The sequence below is a fragment of the Solanum verrucosum genome, unplaced genomic scaffold (genome assembly GCF_900185275.1).
Source record: "Solanum verrucosum unplaced genomic scaffold, falcon-dt-bn FXZP01000093.1, whole genome shotgun sequence".
NCBI classification, from domain to species: Eukaryota; Viridiplantae; Streptophyta; class Magnoliopsida; order Solanales; family Solanaceae; genus Solanum; species Solanum verrucosum.
In genome coordinates this window covers 1-22,382 of record NW_026020065.1, presented here as the reverse complement: position 1 = coordinate 22,382, position 22,382 = coordinate 1, and the positions used below count along the sequence as shown (strand labels likewise).

At 34.6% G+C, this 22,382-nt stretch overlaps 3 protein-coding genes across 3 annotated transcripts; all 3 read right to left on the bottom strand.

Moving 5' to 3' along the window:
* Window positions 1-344: 344 nt before the first annotated feature.
* Window positions 345-7,404, bottom strand: LOC125823560 (DEAD-box ATP-dependent RNA helicase 53, mitochondrial-like). The gene is made up of 8 exons (XM_049502919.1): window positions 6,877-7,404; window positions 5,855-5,982; window positions 4,701-5,112; window positions 4,511-4,609; window positions 3,460-3,684; window positions 2,633-2,794; window positions 1,409-1,967; window positions 345-775 (listed from the first exon to the last, which is right to left on the bottom strand). Exons 1-7 carry the CDS (start codon window positions 7,288-7,290, stop codon window positions 1,449-1,451), a joined length of 1,959 nt encoding a protein of 652 aa, XP_049358876.1. The 5' UTR covers window positions 7,291-7,404; the 3' UTR covers window positions 345-775; window positions 1,409-1,448.
* A 1,080-nt stretch (window positions 7,405-8,484) lies between these two features.
* LOC125823627 (acylsugar acyltransferase 3-like) lies at window positions 8,485-9,897 on the bottom strand. The gene has a single exon (XM_049502971.1). The coding sequence runs from the start codon at window positions 9,860-9,862 to the stop codon at window positions 8,591-8,593; it is 1,272 nt and encodes a 423-aa protein (XP_049358928.1). The 5' UTR covers window positions 9,863-9,897; the 3' UTR covers window positions 8,485-8,590.
* An 8,556-nt stretch (window positions 9,898-18,453) lies between these two features.
* On the bottom strand, window positions 18,454-19,691 carry LOC125823565 (probable WRKY transcription factor 27). The gene is made up of 3 exons (XM_049502923.1): window positions 19,234-19,691; window positions 19,045-19,158; window positions 18,454-18,895 (listed from the first exon to the last, which is right to left on the bottom strand). The coding sequence occupies exons 1-3, from the start codon at window positions 19,689-19,691 to the stop codon at window positions 18,454-18,456; spliced, it is 1,014 nt and encodes a 337-aa protein (XP_049358880.1).
* Between the last annotated feature and the right edge of the window lie 2,691 nt (window positions 19,692-22,382).

Here is a 22,382-nt window from a genome sequence, read left to right as displayed (position 1 = left end):
ATTTTCTATTTTTATTTTTTTAAGCCAAAGTTGATTTTATTAAAAGCAAAAGAGGTTCAATATTTACAAGGGAATAAACCCAAAAGTAGCCCATCCCAGAAAAAGGAAAAGGGAAGTTATATTTTCTATGAGTTAATCATGTTTTAATTATTTCAAACTATTGATGTGTTTTTATAATTTGATGTTATCAACTTTTTATATTATATTGTAAATTAAAAATTTAAAGATCCATGATGTCTCGAGGCTTACACCTCACCTTACGCTAAGTAAAACGCCTCTATCTCATGCCCCACCTTTTAAAACACTAGTAGGAATAATAGTTCAGAAGAATCACTATTTCCAAGTGCAAAAGAAAAACAATATACTTTCCACTGTAAGCCTTTTCACCTGTTGATTCAACAATTCAATACATCCTAATAATAAGGGGTCAAGGTTTGTCCAAAATTTATACTGAACATTACAACCACTACTACTAGCAAGTACCAACATGATCTCTTGCAAAAAATATTCATTTCAAGCTTGAGATCAAAGAATATAAACATAAAGCGAAGAAACATAACGCCAGCAATGGTGAGAACTTGGTAAGCTATCGGTTACATATAGCATGTAGGTACCTTTCGCGATCAAGTGAATGTTGAAGTGTTATTTTCTACTGTAACGAGTTGTAGCATCACCATCTGCAGCTGCTGCTACTCTACAGCACCTGGTAATCAACACACACACTTCACATATTGGAGTTTCATCTTCACCGTCATCTATTGAGTGGCCACGCCTCCTGAACCAAAACCAAAGCCATTACGTGAGAATATAATCCTTCAGTTATAACCTTGGGAGCCTCCGATGATGGAGGCAGCATGATATTTATCAGATCATCAGACACGAATATACTGTCAGACCTCTTATAACATTTCACTATACACATGCTTTTGTGGAACCAATATTTCATGTTGCGCTATATTATATGTTCAGTATAACATCATTTTTCATATAGCAGCCAAAAAGATATCAGAAAAAAAGATGTTATAGAGAGATTTGACGGTAATATCCCCCACCCCCTTAATTTTTCTGTTCCTACGTACAATGAAATGCAGCATAGTATTCAAACAATCACATGCAGTATGTGTCCACGGCTCTGATAGCGTCACATCAACCAATGTGAGTTGACTGCAGTATCTTTGAAAAAATCCATCAGTTGCAAGATGTTTTTATGTCTTTATGAAAGCATGCTTTCCACGACTACCAAAGACTATTCTAGGAAGGATGATCCCTCCAATATGTGCATCATGACAGACCCAAAAATAAACCGCCCACTACGACTGTTACATCACTTAAACCTTTTTTAATCTTCTTTTCAACATTTTGTGTTCAGTAGTTAAACTATCTACATGTATGGGAGAATGAAACTTGCCTTGCAACAGAGTTAGAGATAGTTCCTCCCCCAACTCTGATCACCATTCACCACTATCCTTGTCATCTCCGAAGACATCAAAACGGCTTGAACGGTTGTTTCGGTCATAATCCAAATCTCCAAATCTTCTAGAACGGCCTGAACCAAACTCTTCTGCAAAATTAGTCGACCGATCTGAACTTTTGGAGCTTCCAAAATCACCAAAATTACGGAAACCACCCAAACGTTTTGAGCCTCGTGTGTCTCCTGAACCACCACCAAACTTTCCTGAGCGTCCCGAGCTAGGTCCACTAAAGCCACCTCTTGATCTTCCTGAACCAGTTGTGCCGTATCCACCTGTTCGAGCAGAAGATGAAGAGCCTTCTCGACCAACCTTGCTGCTCTTATTTCCATAACCACCAGAACGACCTCCACCTCCATAGCCACCAGAACGACCTCCACCAAAATCACTAGATCGACTACGCATGGTGCCTCCTCCATTGGAGCCAAAGCGGCCAACATCTTTTCCCATTTCACTATACATTTCTGCTGCTCCAGCCTCTACTTTAATTGTTGGGAGCTTTTTTCAGCAAGTACATGCAGAAAAGATAATTTGATGAGACAACAATTCTGTATATCAGAGTAGCATGGCAAGAAAGAACAGGGAAAAACTGTCAGCATCATAAAGGAGAGAAGTCCGGTCACCACCAGCTAGCAAATTTTCCATATTTAAGATTTGAATTTAGGAGATCAACCATCAAGAACTATTCGACGTGAGAATTGAGGAACAGAAAAATATGTCAGCCCAAAACCCAAATGAGTTTCAGTTCAAGATACGGCAACAGGCTCGTGTTCGACTTCAGCAATTCAAGAAAATTAGAAATACCAAAGATTGTCACAACTTATGCAGATTATAATACCAGAAACCAAACACGGTGTAACTAATATGGGCTAAAATTATACAGGAATTTATATATTATTTTATATGGGATAGAAGGTGGAATATGGATTTTAAAACCGGAAACCAAACATGGTATTAAAGTAATACCGATTTGCATACCAAGTTTATCTTGGCTTATACCTCAAACCAAACAACACCCTAGAAACAGACCATTATGTGATTACCAAACACGAGCATAGCAACATGCATCTATTGCATTCTCCCTATCTCCATATGTGAAAATGACAACAAATCCAAGTGAGGATTAAAAAGTAAAACTGCAAGTAAGGTATAAGCATCCTTACCTCAGTAAATCTGCATCCGGCATCATGTTCAATACCTTTTACATCCCTATGCTGTTTTGAGGAATGCATGAGTATGGCACTTCCTTTCTTACCAGCACGTCCAGTTCGACCAGATCGATGAACAAAGATCTCTGAATTGTTCGGAAGTTCGTAATGTATCACCTGAGCACCAATATCTCTACTTTAACTTCAGATAGTAAAAGAAGAAAAAGTAAACTGCAATTAAAGAAGACTCTAAAACTTCAAGCATAAACACATTTCTTCTCGTTCTTTTATGGATAACTGCATAAAAGACATTTTTTTCTTATAGTTATTGAATAATCACCCGATTAAGAATGGAGACTAGGAACTGCTTCCTTCCTTGTACAGCCTTTAAAGCTCACTAGACATGCAGCTATTGTAAAGCCATTTTAGTGTGCTCTTGGAGCACATTTCTCTTACTGATAAAATATTTACTTATCCTGAAAAGGGTTTGTTTGTTTCTGAAAGGGTGTTCAAAAATGACTCTGTAATTGGTGTGAAATTCGTTTTGATATACAATGCTCTCCAGATAATCCTAAAATTCCCAAGAATCTATATGGCACTGGCGCACTGCTTATATGTTTATCATAATTTCATTAAAATTTTGTGTCCTACACTTTCTAAGATTCCATAAACATGCAAGTCTATGTAGCCATAACTCTTTCTTAGTACCTAATACGGATTTATAGGCTTATCTTCCCTCCCCAGTTTTTCTTTTCATGAAGTGGAAAGAGAAGGGAAGACAAGGAACAAGAAATGCTTGAAACATGGTTAAATAATTAGCAAATAAAGCATGAAAGACCAACCAGATCAACATTAGGTACATCAAGTCCTCGGGCAGCAACATCGGTGGCCACCAATACATTAAATTGACCTTGTCGGAAACCAGATAGAGTTCTCTCCCTCTGGCTTTGTGAAATATCTCCATGCAAAGCTTCACACCTCAAAGTTCTTTGCATTGCACCCGCCAGCCTATCAGCATCACGCTTTGTTTGAGTGAAGACAATACACTTGCCTCCTTTTGCATGCTCCTGAAGAATAAATATATGCTCAGACTTGAATTTTTTTGGGGAAAAAGAACAAGAAGTCATTTTAATCCTTATGGTGGGAGGCAACATATATGACACTGGATCAATAGGATAGACAAGAAGTAGAACTGATAAGAGACTTATAGCATGTTTGGCCAAGCTTCTAAAATCAACTTATTTTGGAGAGTACTTCTAGTGAGAAACAGTTTGTTTTTTACTATTCAATTTGCAAAGCACTTTTGAGCAGCAATTGGTGTTTGTCTAAGCTTTTAAAAAATGCTTCTATGGGGTCGTTGGGTAGGGTACTAGGGTGTATTAGGTATAACAAATGTTGGTATAAAGTTTTAGTACAATGTTTGGTTGCAAATTTAAATCTAATACAAATGATATCAGTATTACTTATACGCCAATTCAGTACTATTCTTGTACAAAGTAAACCATGACATTAACAATACCAGTACAATTCTGATACTGATACTGATGCACCCTATTCAGTACTATTTATGCAATTATGCAATGCATGTTATTTTTAATACAACAAACCAAACAGTCGATAAGAAATAATGTCGGCATAACTAATCCCAGAATAACTTGTCTTCGAAGCAAGAGACCGCTAAGTGTATTTTTTCAAAAGTGCATGCTCTTCTTTTTTTAAATGACAAAAGTGCATGCTCTTCAAATAAGTACTTTTGGGTAGAAGCTAGTTTTTTCAGTTTCTAAGAAACTGCTAAAGCTTGGCCAAACACGCCCAACATAGGGGTAAAAAAAGCACAGCACTTTGGGCCTTGAGAAGCTGGGCCAAACAAGCTGTCAGGCTATAGATTCATACCGATATTAAGGGTCCAAGAACTGCTGGTTTCTGACGCATCTCACAAGCAATTGAATACAAAGAAATGCCATCAGCTAATTTCTGGTCAGAATCTCCTACCTGCACACACATTTACACATAATCATTGAGCATAGAAAACCTCTAGGGTACTCAACAAAAATAAGACAGTAATTTAGAATAGTGGCCTCACAAGATCAACGTGAATTGGTTTCTTCAAGAACTTCTTGGTAAGTTTCAATATCCAACTTGGCATCGTGGCTGAAAACATCATTGTCTGATGTTTCTGCCTAATATTTTCTAGAATGGTTTCAACATCCTCTGCGAATCCCACATTAAGCATCTGATCAGCTTCATCTAGAACAACAAACTGGATATCTGACAAATTTAATGACCCTCTCTTCAGCAAATCAATGATACGACCAGGTGTCCCAACAACAATGTCTGTTCCCCTGTCAAGAGTACTCATTTGGCGTGAAATGGGTACCCCACCATAAACACACAGCGTATCCAAAACAGGAGCAGACTCATAAAATTCCTTGTCCACCTGGCGTGCAAGTTCTCTAGTGGGAGCCAAGATCAATGCTAAAGGGTTTCTTCCCCGTCTGTATAGTTTAAAACAACCAAAATATTAATTCAGTTATAACGAATTTAACATTATCAACAGATAAGCAGAATTTAACAGTCATCAATAACTCGAGAAAATGACAAAAGTGGTCCCTTATCTTTGGTAGTAAGTTTTAAAAAGTCCTTTAAGTATCACTTGAGCAGTTTTGATCCTTTAAGTTAACCCAAAGAGAGCATTTTTTTGTCTTTGTTGGATATTAACCAAACTCTGATTGTTAAATTTTACTGAAACAATGAAAGTAGAAAATATTTAGAACTCACATTTAGAAGTACAAATTGTGTAGTCTATGTTATATTTGTCTATTTCAAGAATTTGGTGCAATTTTTGTGTCTGGTGTAGGTTTTTATGTTGAGATTTTTGAAATTTTGACGGATATTTCTGGTGTTTCTGGTTAGAAAAGATAATTCACAGTTCTGATGAAATTTAACAATCAAAATTTGGTAAATATTTGACCGAGACTGAAAGTGCTCACCTCTGGTTGTCTTAAAAGGATCAAAACCAGCAGTTATTACTTAAGGAATTATTTTGAACCTACTACCAAAGATATGGGACCATTTTGATCATTTTCTCTCAATAACTCTTTGACAAGCTTAAGACAAGATGATATTTTATGTTGCTACCATATCTTTTTCTTCTTCTTCTTCTTTTTGAAACTGAATGTTGCTACCATATAGACCTATTATTAAATAAACCCCACAAAGAAAACGGAGTGAACAAACCCCTTTTTTCTGTTGAAGCGAATGATCTTATCCATGATAGGAATGCCAAAAGCTAGTGTCTTTCCAGTTCCAGTTCTAGCTCGGCCAATCATGTCTGACCCCTGCATTGCTGGTTCCAAAACAGCTCTCTGATACAACACAAAAGAAAAAGAATCCATCTTGAATCAGAAACTTTTTCATAGACTTTCAGTTTTGATCAGAAACCAAAACTAAAACCAAATGAAAATACATACGTCTGTTAGAAGAACGAAGATTTAGACCTCTCTTCCTTTATTCAGGGGAGGCCGAAAACAACATATTAATTGAAGCATATAAGACCAAAATACAAAAAAAGAAAGCTCACCCAAAACAATTGACAAAAATAAGTAAGAAAGGATCTTCCACACCTGACACACCTCAATGTTCTTTACAATGGGTTGTTTGGCCATGAGAATTATTCACTTTATTTCAAAATTAGTATTTGGTTATAAGATAATCCAACATGGAATTGGATTTCCAAATTTGGAAAAGCGCTTAACAACAACAACGACATACCCAATATAGTCACACAAAGTGAGGTCTAGGAAGTGTAGAGTGTATCCACGCAGCTTATCCCTACCTCAGTAGTGAGGTCGTTTCTGATAGATACACCCAACGAAAAGTAGTCCAAAGCAGTACAGAAAAGGAAGACAGTAACTAAAACAACAGATAGTAACACAACAAAATAATACGATAATACAAGAACTAGCACATAGAAAAGAAACTACAAGAGCAATACTACAACTATTAGTATGGACTGATAGCAAAACAAGGCACTACAGAGAACCTCCTTCAAGCTTAAATTACATTTTTTCTTTCAAACACACAATTTATACATAAAAATAAGAGTCAATATGCTTTTCTTTTTCTCAGATGGAAATCACATATATGCAAAGAACCTCCAAGTAAGTCTAAATTACTCTTTCTATACACAAATATAGCAAAATTAGTACCTAAAAATGCAGTCTTTTTTCAAAAATAAAAACTATAACAGTTTAAAACACCTGAATTGGAAAAAGGCTAGTAATTCCCCTTTGTGCCAAAGCAGAAACAATTTCCTCAGAAATCCCAAGTTTCGAAATCTCAAGCCCTTCTTCACAATCCTCTTCTAAATCCACCATCGCCATTGCCGTCGCCGTCGCTGCCTGCAAACAACAACCACCCCCATGAAACCCCTTAACACTATACCCAAATTTACCATCAACCCAGTTCATTGGTGGTGCTGATATGGTTAAAGAAGTGGTAAAGCTGTGAACTTGAGGTACTGGGAGGGCATTTCTGGGACTAAATTTGTCACTGAAGATATGGGAAATGGAATTAATGGACACCCTTTTTGATGTTAGTGAAGATGAAGACTTTCTCAGTAGAAAAAGACTGTTCATTTTGCTATATCTCAATGGACAAGGGAGAAAAGCCATGTTTTTGCTAGGGTTTTTGCTAGGGTTTATGGATAGGAAGGAAGGAAGAATTAGAGGGAGTGTTGAAGAGATAAGGTTTTCAAGAAACACTCAAAAACCAAATCCAAAGATGAAAATCTAAACTAGAAGGACTTTATTAAGATAGGGGGTAGATTTTTTGGTGTAGTATGAGAAAATGACTAAAATACCCCTTAGGTCTAAGACTCTAGTCGTTCGGTTCGCAGACTAAATTATTCGAAAGTGGATATGGAAGTGTATGGGGTGATAAAAATCATGATGTAATTATGAGGTTAAATTCTTTTTTGTTTTTGTTTTTGTTTATATTTAGTTGATAATGGATTTAATTGGTGAAAATCATGTACCACCGCTCTGCCACTAGTGAAAGGTGTGGAGTTAATTTAATTAGTTGGTATGAGTTAAAATAACGTGAGTTTAATTTTAGGGCCCGTGTAGATTTTGGTTTTTCAAAACTGGTTATTTGAGTTGTTAGTGAAGAGTGATACCAATGTGCACTTCTTGTCACGACAACGGCATAAATATGGCCAACTATTAACGGATTGCATGGCTGAGTCATTTCTAAAAGTTCGATGACAAGTTAGAGCTTTTTGTTCACTTTGAAATGCTACACTATCATAAAGAAGGAAATAAAGTTAGTAAGAAACAGAAATGAGGAAATAGTACAAGGACGTAGTTTATAAATGAAAAGCTTGCCAAGATAGGCAAAGATCAAGTCAAATCTCACTATAACGATACTCATTTGTTTCCGATTTCTTTCTTTTTCGTTGCTATAGTGAAATGTTAGTATAGAGTATTAGTACTCATAGTCCGTATACTTGTAGGACTCATAGTCCGAGACTTGTAGGACTCCTAGTTATAATTTGTGTTGTACTAGGTTACCTATTCCCCTTACCAATATCCCCTTTGTAGTCATTATATATAGATGGACAGCGGCTGATTGAGCCTTTTATTACTTCTCTGTACATAGAGAACGTTTGATTCACACCATAACATGAAAGAACGATATCACAGAAAACATGGATGTTATAGTAAAATGTAGTAGTTATAAAGGATTACTGTTATAGAGAGGTTTGACGAATGAAGCTAACGTAAATCGAGAGACATAAGCAAAACAGAAGAATGATCACAGATGAAGAAGCACAAAATTTCTGGCAATACTTCAATAGAAATCAATCATCATTACAAGAACTCTTTTTGTTCTACTTATTTTAGGATCAGAAATCACTCGTGTTGTTATCGTATTTGAGGGGTTTAAAGGTAACGCGTTTGCCTCCTTCGCGTCTTAGAATCCTAAGCATGGAGAAGCAAACTGAAGGAACTCATCATTTCTTTCCAATGCAGACAACTCTCCGTCTTCCAAGCTTACGATCACTTCAACTCCGTCCCCATTTTGGTTATCCATCAAGATGAACATATTGATTGGTAAAGTAGAAATATCAACTTGTCTTGGCCTCCCCCATCCAAAATTCATGTCATTTGATGGGAATCTCCTTAAACTACTAAATCTATACATAGGAATATCGTTGTTTGAGGTCCGTTCGTTTAGTTCTCTAGCTATATCAGATACCTTTGAACATAGAAACTCTTCTGATTCAATGTATTTGAGCATATCTTGAATCTTCTCTTTACCTTTTCTAAGCTCACTAACTAGTCTTTCCCAATTCATCTCTTCCTTATTTGTTGCTGATACAACGAAAGGAAGAATAGCATTCCCGGTTGAGTCTGCTGGAACTAGTCCATCATTACTTGTTCCGCGTTGATCTACTGCTTGTATCAGTAAGGATGGTGTTGTATTGACACATCTGTATAGGAATGCAGTGATTGCTTCAACTGTCGTAGGACGGATTTGAGTTGTGGAATCAGTTAAGGACTTGAGAGATTTTAACTTGGAGGCTGAAAAATGAAACCTTTTTGATTCATTTTTGTATAAAGGAGGATCAGCAACTACTTGAAATGATGAAGAATTTGATGGTTTAAATATTGATGATCCAATAAACAGAGGAGATAGTTTTGCTTCTGAATCGCGCGCTACCATAGACCAGTCCCTTAAGAATTTACCCAAACTGCAACCATCACTAACCTTGTGTGAAAGGCATACACCAAGCGCTACGCCACCACATTCAAAATGACCAAGTTTAGCTGCGACTAAACTGTCCGTTGATGGGAACCAAGGATCAAAAGGAAGTACTAGATTATCGATGTAAGTACGAGGGTGATCAAAGATACTAGACATTGGACAATCAATTCGGACTATGGATAGATCGGCTCCTATGTCATTACATTCGACAAAGGAGTTGTCTCTTACTTGTCCAGCAAACGGATAGTATGACGTTAGGACTTTGGAAAGGGATTTTTCAAGAACTCGGGATATCTTCGTTGGTTCTGGCATGCTTGTCGTGGTGTTCTGTTTCGGGTAGAATAACAAAGCTGCCATGTAGGAGTGAGTCCCCATTTGATCCATAAGTGAGAGCTTGTGAATTCTATGTGAAAGTGGAGTTGGAGAAGAAGGTTTAATAATCTTTCTTGAAAGTGAAACAAGTCTTGAAGCAGACATTTTTAGTTGAATGAATGAATACAAATGGTTTGTTTAGATGCAATGCCACTTCTAACTCATCATGTATATATACTAGACTTGAAAATTTGGCAAGCTAGAGGTGTGGCCTAACAATAGACAAAAAGGTGCGCTAGGTGATTAATTCCCCTCTCGTCAAGACTAGGTGGATAGAGTTATTCAGTACCTGTGATTGAGGTGATTATATGTATCCTGTAGAATAGTCGAAGCGTGTGCAAGCTGTGTCTAACGCATGTATGGAGTATGGTTATGTCATAAACATGAATAATGATGTGAACAAAGCTATTGTTTTCTAGCAATGTGAAAGATTATTGTCATGGAATTGGAAAAGGAAAAAAAATAACTACTCCTTTTACTAGTCATGTGTGGATGATTTCTTCTTCATCTCTATGCATACTCCTTTTTGTTCTTTTTATTTATTGGTCGATATTTATTCACACCGAGTGTTTATCATTATTAAATTTTTTTAAGTATGATCGAATACATGGTTAAGTGATAAATGTATAGATGAAAGAAGTCTTGAATTCGTTAGTTTGATATAAATACCGAGTGCTGATAAGTTCACCTGATGATGCAAATAACTTCTTTTTTTCTTGAAAACATCTAAAGCTACACTATGTTTTTTAAGTAGGGTAGGTAAAAGACAACACAAGAGTAAAGGCCTATAGGGTGTGAGGGACATCTTACACATGCTAAAATTAAATAACCTATGGTCTGGAGTTTGGCCAAAAAATATTAAAATAATCACTAGCCTTTTGATCAATGACGCACACAGCAAATGCCCTTTGTAAGATTGACGAGAGCCGTCATATAATCGATTGTCGTGAGTGTCAGGTACTTATGATTCAATTAAAGGGCATATAATTTATCGACGTACTCTATAATAAGATTGTCATGCAGTTTTATCAATTCTTAGTCTTTTTATATAAATTCATATGTTTGTGCCGCGTAAAAAGAATGAATTAGCAGGTTAATGGATCATTATCTCTCGATGATGTAACAAAATAAAGAATTCTTGTATCTCGCATGATAAAGGAATTAATATCTTAAATGGTCACTCAACTAAAAAAAATTCATAGAAAATCACTCAACTAAGAATTTTTTTCATAGAAAATCACTCGACTAATTATTTTCATTAAAATTGGTTGACATGAAATTTTATACCATACAATATTTAACATACTCAATTAGGCTTATATAGTAAAAAAAAAAATTAGCAAATTTCTTTCTCTTTTTGAATAAACAGATCTCAAAATATAAAAGCATATGATACAAATTAATCATGTGACAAATAACTGATTCACCTTAGGTTAATTAATTTATAAGTTGTGGCAGTGTCATATACGTAAGTGTTGCCACTTTATTGTTTTCTATATCTATCACCTTATTCTATATAAAAATAATAATCTTTTTATTTTTTTACTAACATTTTAGTATTTGAAGCTTAATATTAAATTCACTTCATAAACTTAGAAAAAAAAGAAGACAAATCAACTTAATTATTCATACGATTTTTAAGTTTAAGACACGTAAGTCTGAAGTTGATTTTGAAATGATTAAATTTATAAAAATTAATAAATTTTAATTAGGTCTTAAATGATGGTCTTCAAAGAGGTTGCAGACTTGATGGTATCTACTAGGACCAACTAGTCAGCCCACCAAAATTCATGCCTAATGTCACTCTTAATCTTCGTGAGATAATGATAAGATTTATGTATATTTTATTCTCCGTAAATTCTATTTATAAGATTTTATTGAATATGTTATTATTGTTGATATTCTTTTATCAAAATATATTTTTATAAATGATAAAGTGAAATTATGAAATTTTTGAGTTTTTCTTTTTTTAATTTCTCATTTATTGTTCAATATTCATTTTAGAACTTAATTCATATTTACATCGTGAAGTCTCACTTTGAAGGATACGACTTTTTTTTTAATCAAAGGTGGGTCCATGCCTATTATATATCTAGAACTTGAATCTAAAACCTCTTATTAAAAATGAATTGAATACTTATCACTTCATTACATTTTTTAACGACAATGTGTGAGCCAAAATTTTAACCTCAGAGGAAGAAAAAAAGTCTCTTACAAAATAACCAACTCATGGGAGTTTAAATATCTCATGAGTTTATTTTATTACATCTTCTATATAGGACAATAATTTCACTATTTTAATATAAATAATGAATAAAATAATTCCGAGATTAGCTAATAATTAAATTAAATATCAAATAAAATTATTCTCAAATATTATTTCAAAATTATTATTTATATCTCACGTATCAAATGAGCTCTTAGAATATGACTTGTTGACCAGTACTTTTTTGGGTCCCCTTTTTTCAATCACTTTACTCAAAATGGTCCACTAGTCACTTTAGAGAAAGAAAACCAAGATCTGCATAGAATATTTCATTCCAATTAAGATTTGTAAGGTAGTGTACAAGATTGAGTGACGATGTATGTTAGATTAAGCATGTTAACTAGGTCGGATCGGGCTTATTATTGTTTTGAATTACCGAGCCGGACCGAGCTCCCCACTAATGGGTCTTCGATCCCGAACTGAATAGTGATTTCAGTGAAATTACACCGGATTGTGACTCATGAGATAAGTGTATCAGGTTAAATGGGGCGGGTTCTGGTTTGGTGGGCTAACAGACCGGGCTATTTCTTTAATCATCATTTATTAACTCAAAAGTTTGAGTCAATTATCAATATAGTGTATTGTTATATATTTAATTTTGAAATAATTATAACTATTTATGACAATAGATTGATTACATTTTATTATTTATATGTATACTTATAATATATACCATAAACACACACGTGCGCACACACATATATACACACTTATACTAAATACACACACAATATACTACATATTTAGTAGAATATTTATATTGTATTATATACTTATAATATATACTAAATAAATGTATTTTTAATTTTTTAATGTCTACTTATTTCAGTAATATTTGTTAACATTATTTTTTCAAGTATCGGCTTATTATGGTGACTACAAATTTAATTTTAATATATGGTTATATAAAGTGATTAAAATTATTTAACTGAAGATATACTAATTTTATGAAAAATGAAATTAAGAAAGGTAAAGACTCAATGAGCCTTTGACTTTATTAATATATTGATATAATTCAAAACATACCAAGTAACAAACTTACAATTAGTTGTCTCTAATAAATTATAAATTCTACATATTTTGAATCATTTTTTCTTACCGGGACGGTGAACCAGTAGGCCCCTACTGATCGATCTCTTAGTTCGGTATTTTCATAGACGACGTTCACTGTCTCTTTTAATTGGTTTCATAGAGTACATTTGAGCATTATCAAGTAAATTCACATTATCGAGGACATGAATTTTAGATAGGAAGGAGTGGGGGTCGCATATTATGGTAGAAGGATAGTAGGGATAGTGTGTTGTATTGCCTTGCGAAGGTTTAGTGTCTTTTGTAGGCCTAGTCATGCCCTTGTAGTTATTACCATATGTTGTTTATTGTATTCTGATTATCACATTATTCTACCATTAATATTGTCTCTCTTGTTGATTTTACACTTCTTCTCTTTTTAACCATTATGATTTCTTCATTGGTTTCTTCTTCTTTTACTTGAGTTTGATACACTTGAGTCGAGGGTCTCTCGGAAACAACTTATCTACCTTCACAAGGTAGTAGTAAGGTCTGCATACACTCTACCCTCCATAGATTTTACTTTGTGGGATTTAACTAGAAATGTTGTTGTAACACCTCAGATTCAGAAAAGGGAAATATATTCGTTTCGCAACCACTCAGCGAAGTAGCTCGAGGATGCCGAATGACTCGGCGATCAGCGGAGTGCCCCCCTCGCCTTTTTGTCTTGATCTCTGAGTCTCGTGTGTTGTAACTTTAGGCGAGCTAGATCGAGCTCGCCGTTCCATTCGGTGAATCGCCAAAGTGAATCCCCCATCACCTAATTGACTAGGTCCTAGAGCTGGTTCGCTTTAATTTTCAGCGAGCTAAAGACTTACTCGACAAGTCGCCGAGTGGCCCTTGGCAAGCTTCAGTGGGTCTTAATCTCAATTTTTAAGTCGGGAACTTCAGGGTCTTTTCAAATTATTTTAATTAAATATCCTGTTGTTTTACCCTTCACCTAAAGACCTATATAAGAGTTTTACCCCAAAATTCCCCAAATTTTAAAAGGATTCTCTCAAATTCCTAAAAAGAAGAACAAGTTCTTCCCCTCCAAATATTTCTCTCTCTATAACTTGAAGAAGAAGATTGAAGCTAGGGCTTAAGGTCAAGTCTCCATTCTCCAATTGCTTGTGGGCTTTGATAGTAAGGTATGATGACTTTATTCATCCATGGAGCCCCTAAGTTCTCCAATTGAAAAGTAGAAATTCCCCAATTTGAGTTAGGGTTTTCTTCTAAGTTGTGGGTCTTTATGAATGTTGATCCAATTGATTGGGTTATGATTGTTTATGCATGAATTGGGAAGATTACATGTTTTTAGGATGAATTTAAATGTACCTATGCTTAACCCATGTTTCTAAGTTGAAATTGATGTAAGTGGGTTTTGATCCAAGAAAGGAGAATTTATGAATTTAGGTGTATTCTTATAGGATAAATAAGGTACATTATGAATTGCTTTGATATTAAAGCATATATGATGATTATGATATAAGTTGATTTGAGAGTGCAGCATATGTTATGAATTGTTGATTGTAATTTTTGTGGAAGGGTGTCACACCCCGAGCCTACACCCTGGGCGGGACTGGCACTTGAAGACCATTGATGGCCTCAAGCGAACCCTTGGCCTGACTTACTAACTCAGCGGAAGACCTTATGCATATTTATAAAGATCAATAGCACACTACTCAACTTAACTAATGAAATAACTTAGAATGTTTAATAGTCAACATTCAACTTGGCCAAAATGGCAACTCAAGTGTTAACTTGGCCAAATGGCAACTTAAACAAATTTCCAGATTTTAATTCTTTCCAAAAATGACTATTTCCAATTATAAGCTTCTTCCTAGTTATTTCAAATTGCGAGATGTAACAAAGGGATAGTTCCCCACTTGATTTGCTTATGTATGAATGTGAAAGACTTGCTCACATCATGATTCTAGATTGAAAGGATTGCTCACCTAAAATGAATCTAAGTTAAAGACTAAGAAAATGATGAGGCTAGAGGCGATTACCCGTGACCTCTAAATTAGAAGGATATGAGGTGATTACACATATTCCTTAGAATAGAATATGAGGCGATTACCCTTATTCCTTGAAGTTGAACAAGAGATGACTACCCACGTTCCTATAATGATGTTCGAAATGGAGGCGAGTACCCATGATCCTTATAGAAAAACATGGAGGTGAGTACCCGTGTCACATAATGTTGGACATGGAGGCGACTACCCATGATCCCATAGTAAGTTGGACAAGAGGCGACTACCCATGATCCTTTATATAAGGCAAGAGGCGAATACCCATGAGCCTTTATAAGAAGGAAATAGGTGATTCCCCATGTCTATAAAAGATAAGTGAGATATGTTATGATAGGTGATAAGCTTGGATTGTTGCTTGAGTTTGCCTACTATGATGAGTAAGGATGAATTGAGGTTACTTCAAGAAGTACTCCTTATATGTAAAATGATATATTATGTGTATTGATTATGCCTTGTGACTTATGTTGTCTAACTCTTATGTTTATGTTGATGTTTGTGCAAGTTATCATATTTAGTACATTCTTCTACTAACACATACTCTTGCCTACATTTCTTATCCAAATGTAGGGTCCGGCGATCTCGACTCTCATTCCCGTGGGTAGGATCCTTAGTAGATGCAATAATTGAAGATTGGTGAGGCCTCATAGCATTTGAGGATTTGACCACTATTTCTTTATGTTCTTTTATTTTAGTTTGTGAACATTGTTGTATGGGTTGTGTCCTAAGATTCTATTGTACTAGATGGTTTTTGAGACAAGTGTATTAGACCTCCACTTCGTTTTATAAAGACTTTGATATTGTTGAAATGTTTTAATCTTATCGATTTTCTATTATCTTGGCTATGAAAGCTATGTGGCTTATATGAGGCCTCTCGGGTCTTGTATGCCATGTTATGTCTAGGGTGTACCCTGGGTCGTGACAGTTATTGTTGTATCCACGTTCAATCATTAACGCTCAAAGTACATTTGTTGAAACAAGTTAGTAATAACTTGTTCAACATTCAAATCATGTATATATGCATTAATTATGCAAAGTTTTCTATCAATTATCATAATTTGTAACAGTATTATATATAAAGATTGGAAAAGGGCCTAAAATATCCTTAAACTATTAGAAATGTTACAAAACTATCCTTCATCCACCTATTGGCTCTCAAATACTTCTGATATCCACATCTTGTCATCCATCTTTGAGTCCAATATTGACCACTTTTATAAAAGATTATCTAAATTTTTTAAATATTTTTTAAATACGTGACGACCATATATTTGTTACAATTTAATTACTTAAATTAATTTACGAACCTATCTATTACTAATTACACCCGACCCAAATTAACTACACCCGCCCCAAATTAACTACACCTGCCCCAAATTACATTTATCCCACCGATTAGAAAAATACACCCTTTATTCCAAACATTTCACTTCATCTTCCAACCTTCTTCCCCAATATATTCGTTAACAATCTCAAAAACACTACCTAAATACACACATGTATCACCCTATTTTAGAAGGGTCTTTTTTCCAAAAATGATATTTCTCCCATCAAAAGTCTCTTTGTGATGAAGAGGGGTTTGACAGACTCGACCAGACTATAAATAACTCAAAACATGTAGATTTGAGATAACTGTCACTACATGTCATTTGATCTTCTAGTTTTTCATTAGTTAGTTGTAATATCAATAACGAGATACTAAGTAGAAATTAATAAAATAAATTTCAAATAACAATAAATCATATGATAAAATAGAATCATATTTAAAAAGATCATATAATAATTAATTTAATAGAATCTGGAGAGATCCTAAATCTATAGAAATTTGAAACCTTCTCTTTTGAGAAAAGGATAAGTATATATATTTCTTTTAGTTGCTTGTATTTAAGACCCATAAAAGTTGACTTGGCATGTATATATATTTAGAACCCAATATAAACTTATTTATTCTAAAATTCAGAATTCATAAAATATATAACTATTTATAGGATGATAAATAACACTATAAATATTTAATTCAAACATCACATTATCTCAAAAGACTAGTTTTTTATTCGAAATTGTAGGCAAATATATTGGAGAAGACGATTGGAAGAGGAAGTGCAATGATTGTAATGAAGGGTATATTTATTTTAATCGGTGGAGTCAATGTAATTTGGGCCTGGTGTAGTTAACTTGACCGAGTGTAGTTAATTTGGGTCGGATATAATCAGTAATGGGTAGGTATGTAAATTAATTTAAGTAATTAAATTGTAACCAATAGATGGTCAACACGAATTTAAAAAAAAATAAAATGATAATCCCCTATAAAAGTGGTCAATATTGGACCTAATGGTGGATGACAAGGTATTTTAGAGCCAATAGGTGGATGACAGATGTATTTGGAAGCCAATAGATGGATAGAGGATAGTTTTGTACAATTTCCAATAGTTCAAGAATATTTTAGGCCATTTTTTGTATAAAGATTACATAGGGATTGAATTATATTCAATGGTATACCCAACAACATTGAAGACTTATATTTGACCCATGTTTCCTCGCTCAAAGATAAAAATGACCTTAAATGTGTCGTTTGGCAAAAGAAAAAATTAAGAGTAAGAAAATAAAAGTGACAGTTGAGATATTTATAAATCATTGATGATAGAATAAAACTATACCAACAAATATAATTTAACAGATTATAACATTTACTTATTTATCTTTCAAATCATCAATACTAATCCACAATATCATAAAATTATTTTTAAGTGTGAAAAATCTTTCAAAACGGTTAATGAATGCATAAAATATCAGTAATGATATTCATATAAATTAACTTTAATGTAAAATATTTGTTTGGTTGAATACTTCATAATAGTATAAATAATACTATACTTGTGTAGGCGTAATCATGAGAGGTCTTGAGGTCATACTACAATGTTTAAAGATTTCATAATTTTCAAAACAACAAGAAGAAAAAATAAAATAACCAAAATATTTAGCATGATTAACATTTGAACGGATATATATATATATATATATATATATATTCAATACTATGTGCAATTTAATGTAAAAACTAAGTGAGATGACTTTTCTTAAAGAGAAAACTATTTGAGAAAATTGAACAACACCTTACGACAAGGACTAAATTCATGAATTGAAGAACAACAGAAAATAATGAAACCAAAAAAGGTTCATATCTAGTTATCTAGAGAAGCATCATTTTCTATGATGTACATTGTTAAACATAGCAAACTACAAATCTATAACTTTTAATGGCCACACTAAAAACAGAAACATAAACATGACTAGAAGACCACATACGTTGACAAATAGAGTTGGTGGATAGGGGAAAATGATAAATTCATCTACTCATTTTCTTCCATATTAGGTGGAAGCAGTAACTCCTTGGAGTTCTTCAAATCCATCATATTATCTTCATTCATGTTCACCTCCTCTTTACCATCACCTTTATTCTTTTCTGCCGCATCAGCCATTTTGTTTTTGATCCCGATTTCAAGCGTAGGCATAGTTGGGATTATTGGAGAAGCAACAACTCTTGAACGCTTTGCACACTTGGAAGAGGACGATGATGCATTCAACATTGATGCTTTGGGCACAATATTTATGCCTTTTGGAAGCTTGAATTTTGAACTAGTGCTACAACCAACAAGATTTCTACGGTTCATGGGCTGATCATGGTTGTGTTCACCAGAATAGGACACCAAGAAAAGGTTCTCACCCTTTGGGCTTTTCTCAATTGTTTTCTTTGCTTCGCAGAGTTTTGATGTACTACACTTATAGTAATTCCTGTTATGTCATATACACATAACGATAATCAATTTTAGACAAATGTCATGTATATACACCATTAATAAATTTTACTACTTTTTGTTATGAAAATTGAGAACATAAGGGAACATATATTCTATAACAAAAAAATGGTGAAGAGAGCGAACCTCAAAAATGGAGAACCTTTGATATGCTTCTGACCACACTTGTGCCATCTCCATATATCATTTGTGAGTTCCTCTTGCAACAATTCATAGATAATCATTTTCGACTGACTTTTCCTGATTTCAAGTTAAAAGTATTAAAATCAAAATTCTTAACAGACACACATAAAATGTAATAGGGTGAGTGGTTACCTTGTTGTGGTTTGGATCAAAGGATTCCTCATGGAAAAAGTGAAATTGGGATAAATGTTAGACCTTATATCAAGGTGTTTTTGTTGATCAATCAATTCTTGTGGTGTTGTAGTTATTGGTGGCATACACACTATTGTTGTTGGTGATGGAAGAAAAGAGCTTTGTTGGATAAATTGAGCTGGCTGAATGGGATGTAAGTACAACTCTTGGTTACCATTTTGGTTCATGATTTTGACTTGATCATTTGATTTTTCCTGATGAGCAATTGGAAAATCTATAGAGAAAACTTTAGATAAGCCATTAAAATTAGTCATTTCAGAAGCTAAACGTATGTCAAAATAATTTGAAACATCATTTGGAGAAGTCTCCATGCCTAAGTTAGGAGCTACATCATTGTTAGGTCTATTAATGTTACAACTTTTTACCACCCCACTTTTATCCCAATCATCTTCTCCCATTTTAGATCTATATATAATGATATCTAGTTAACCGCAAAAAATGGGGAAGGAGAAAGAAAATCGTAAAAATTCAAAAATGTGCTTATGAGAGAAACTAATGATGTTTTTTGCGAGAGCGGAGAGGGAAAAAGGATCTAAAGAGGAGACTGACTTATGAAGGAAATAGATGAGTAAAAAACGTTTTAGCTGGTAGGAAATTAGAAATGGATGAAGAAAAGTGAACCATTTTTTCTTATTATATAGAGAAACTTAAAGGGGTACCTACCTACCCCGGCTCGTCCGCATTTACTTTGCAGTTAATGTACAATAAATGTTTTTTTCTATTTTAGAATGAGGGGTATTGTCGATAAATGAGAAGTCAAAGATAATCACTTGTCGTCACGACCCGATTCCTCATGTCATGATAGCACCTATTACACCCCACCAGTAGGTAAGCCTAACCCTTAGTCTGGAGCCATAAGCAATGGGCTATCAAGTAGAAGTCAACAATAAGAAGCATGAAGCTTATAACGAAGCGAAGAAAAGGGAATCAATAGAAATGTAATACAACAAACCATCCCCAAGACCCTGCAACAGCCAGTAATCAAGCATCTAATTAAAATAAGGGTACAAGACTTTTTACTAATACAAAAAAAGTATAGGTTGTCTCTGAATATAACATAAAGACTAAGCCTAGCGGAAATAGACGAAAAATGGTAACTCAAAACACCACGAGCTCACCCTACTTTCTAAACTCCAATTTGCTCTACACGACTCCAAATCAACCGCGAGAACTCAAAATATGATATGCAGAGAGTAAAAATATAGTATGAGTACCAAAAACGATACTCAGTAGGCATGGCCGAGTGAGCTCCAAAGACAAAGCAAGTATATACAACAAGTAATAATGAAATCATAACACATATCACTTAATAGAAGATAAAACGATAGACAAGCAATAAGGAACATAAGTAGGATACAAAAAATAAGAAACTCAGTTAAAACATACTTGGAACAGAAGCCAACAACCTACTCACAACAAACTAAGATACAAGAGTCGACTATACAAGGTTAGGTGGACTAACAACCACAAGTCTAAAGCGACAACCAATCAGTTGTCACATCAACAACAACACAAAAGAGAATATAATCAAACAATAACCTAATTGAACCCACATAACCCGATAGGTGTAAACAACAAACATAACCCAACCGACCCCCATAAAATCGGAGGGTGAAATCTACAAAAGAATTATACTAATGATAGGAAATTCATATGAATACAAAATATGTAGTATGACAAACAGTAATCATCAGTAACCAAGTGTATAGACCTGCCTCCCTGCCGTGCAGGCGAGGTTGGACCCATGCAGCTCACTCATCCGGTACTATGGTACTCATGGTAAGAGAGGCCCATAAGGGACACGAAAAGTCCACATACACAACCTAGGCTTGAATCCAAGTCTTTTCAAGGATGTAGAGAATCATGACTAGACCTGAAATTCGCGACTAGTAGGAATCAACTCCGTTTAGAGACCAAATTCACAATAGTTGGAAAAATACCCAAAATATAGTCAAAAAGAAAATGTGGGACCCATACCAAGAATCCCAAAATTGATTTCATCAAAAGGATCCAATGGATTTATCGGGTTTTTGTCCCCAAATGGGGTACAATTTAATGGCCGAAACAACCCAAATGAAGACATTTACAAATACTTCAAATTAAAGAGACAAGGCAGCCCATTCCAGGTGAAAATTATCTCAATACTCCTACTTCTACACTTTCTGATCAGTCCCACACATAGTCACACCAACTCCAGACAAAACGTAACTTGAATCCCCTGAAAAAAAGTTTCCTAGCTTGAGATATCGAAGTTCAAATATTTGGATAAAATGGATAGAAAAATAAAATAAACCTTCACCGATGACCACAAAAGCGATCAGTAGGCCGTGAAAGTAGCCAAACCCAGAAAGCTCCTACGGAGAAAGCGGCTACTATGAAAGTCGCTACCATGAAATCGATTAGTCGGCTGTGAAAGTGGCAAATCCCCAAGAGGCTCCCACCGCGAAAGTGATGCCTAGGCCACTAAAGAGGCTACAAAAAGAGATCAAAGGGCTGCTAAAGCAGTCGCACTAAAATTGTTGCACAATAATTTGAAGAAAAATGCTCCAAACTTCAAATGGACACTCGAAATTCATTCGGAACCCGTGATCGCAAACAAATTATGCTACCAATCGAAATTGGCATTCCAGACTCAATGAAACCATCAAAACTTCTATCTGAGGTCATCTTGACAAAAAGTAGGTTGCACACCCAAGTTCCTTTTTAAAGCCAATATCCACAAGAGGATTTGAAATGAGTTCAGAATCTTAGCGAACCACACAAAAGGTCATACTAGATCAAACTCAACATTTCAGAGTTAACTGTGCTAATAGATTTCTCATCCGAGCATGTTTACCAAGAATATTGATCAAAGTCAAACTTTGCTTAAAACTTCAAAGTTTATATGCCAAACGACACAAATTCATATCAAAAGTCTTAATACCTGAACCAACCATGCCCCAAGCCCAAAATGGCCCTTCCGGAGCTGATGGAATCATAAGAATTACATTCTGAGGTTGTCTTCCTGAATTTTTGACAGAAGTCAACTATTCAAGTTTCAAAGGTTCCAAAATATAGAAACTCGAACAAAACTCAAATGAGTGACCCGA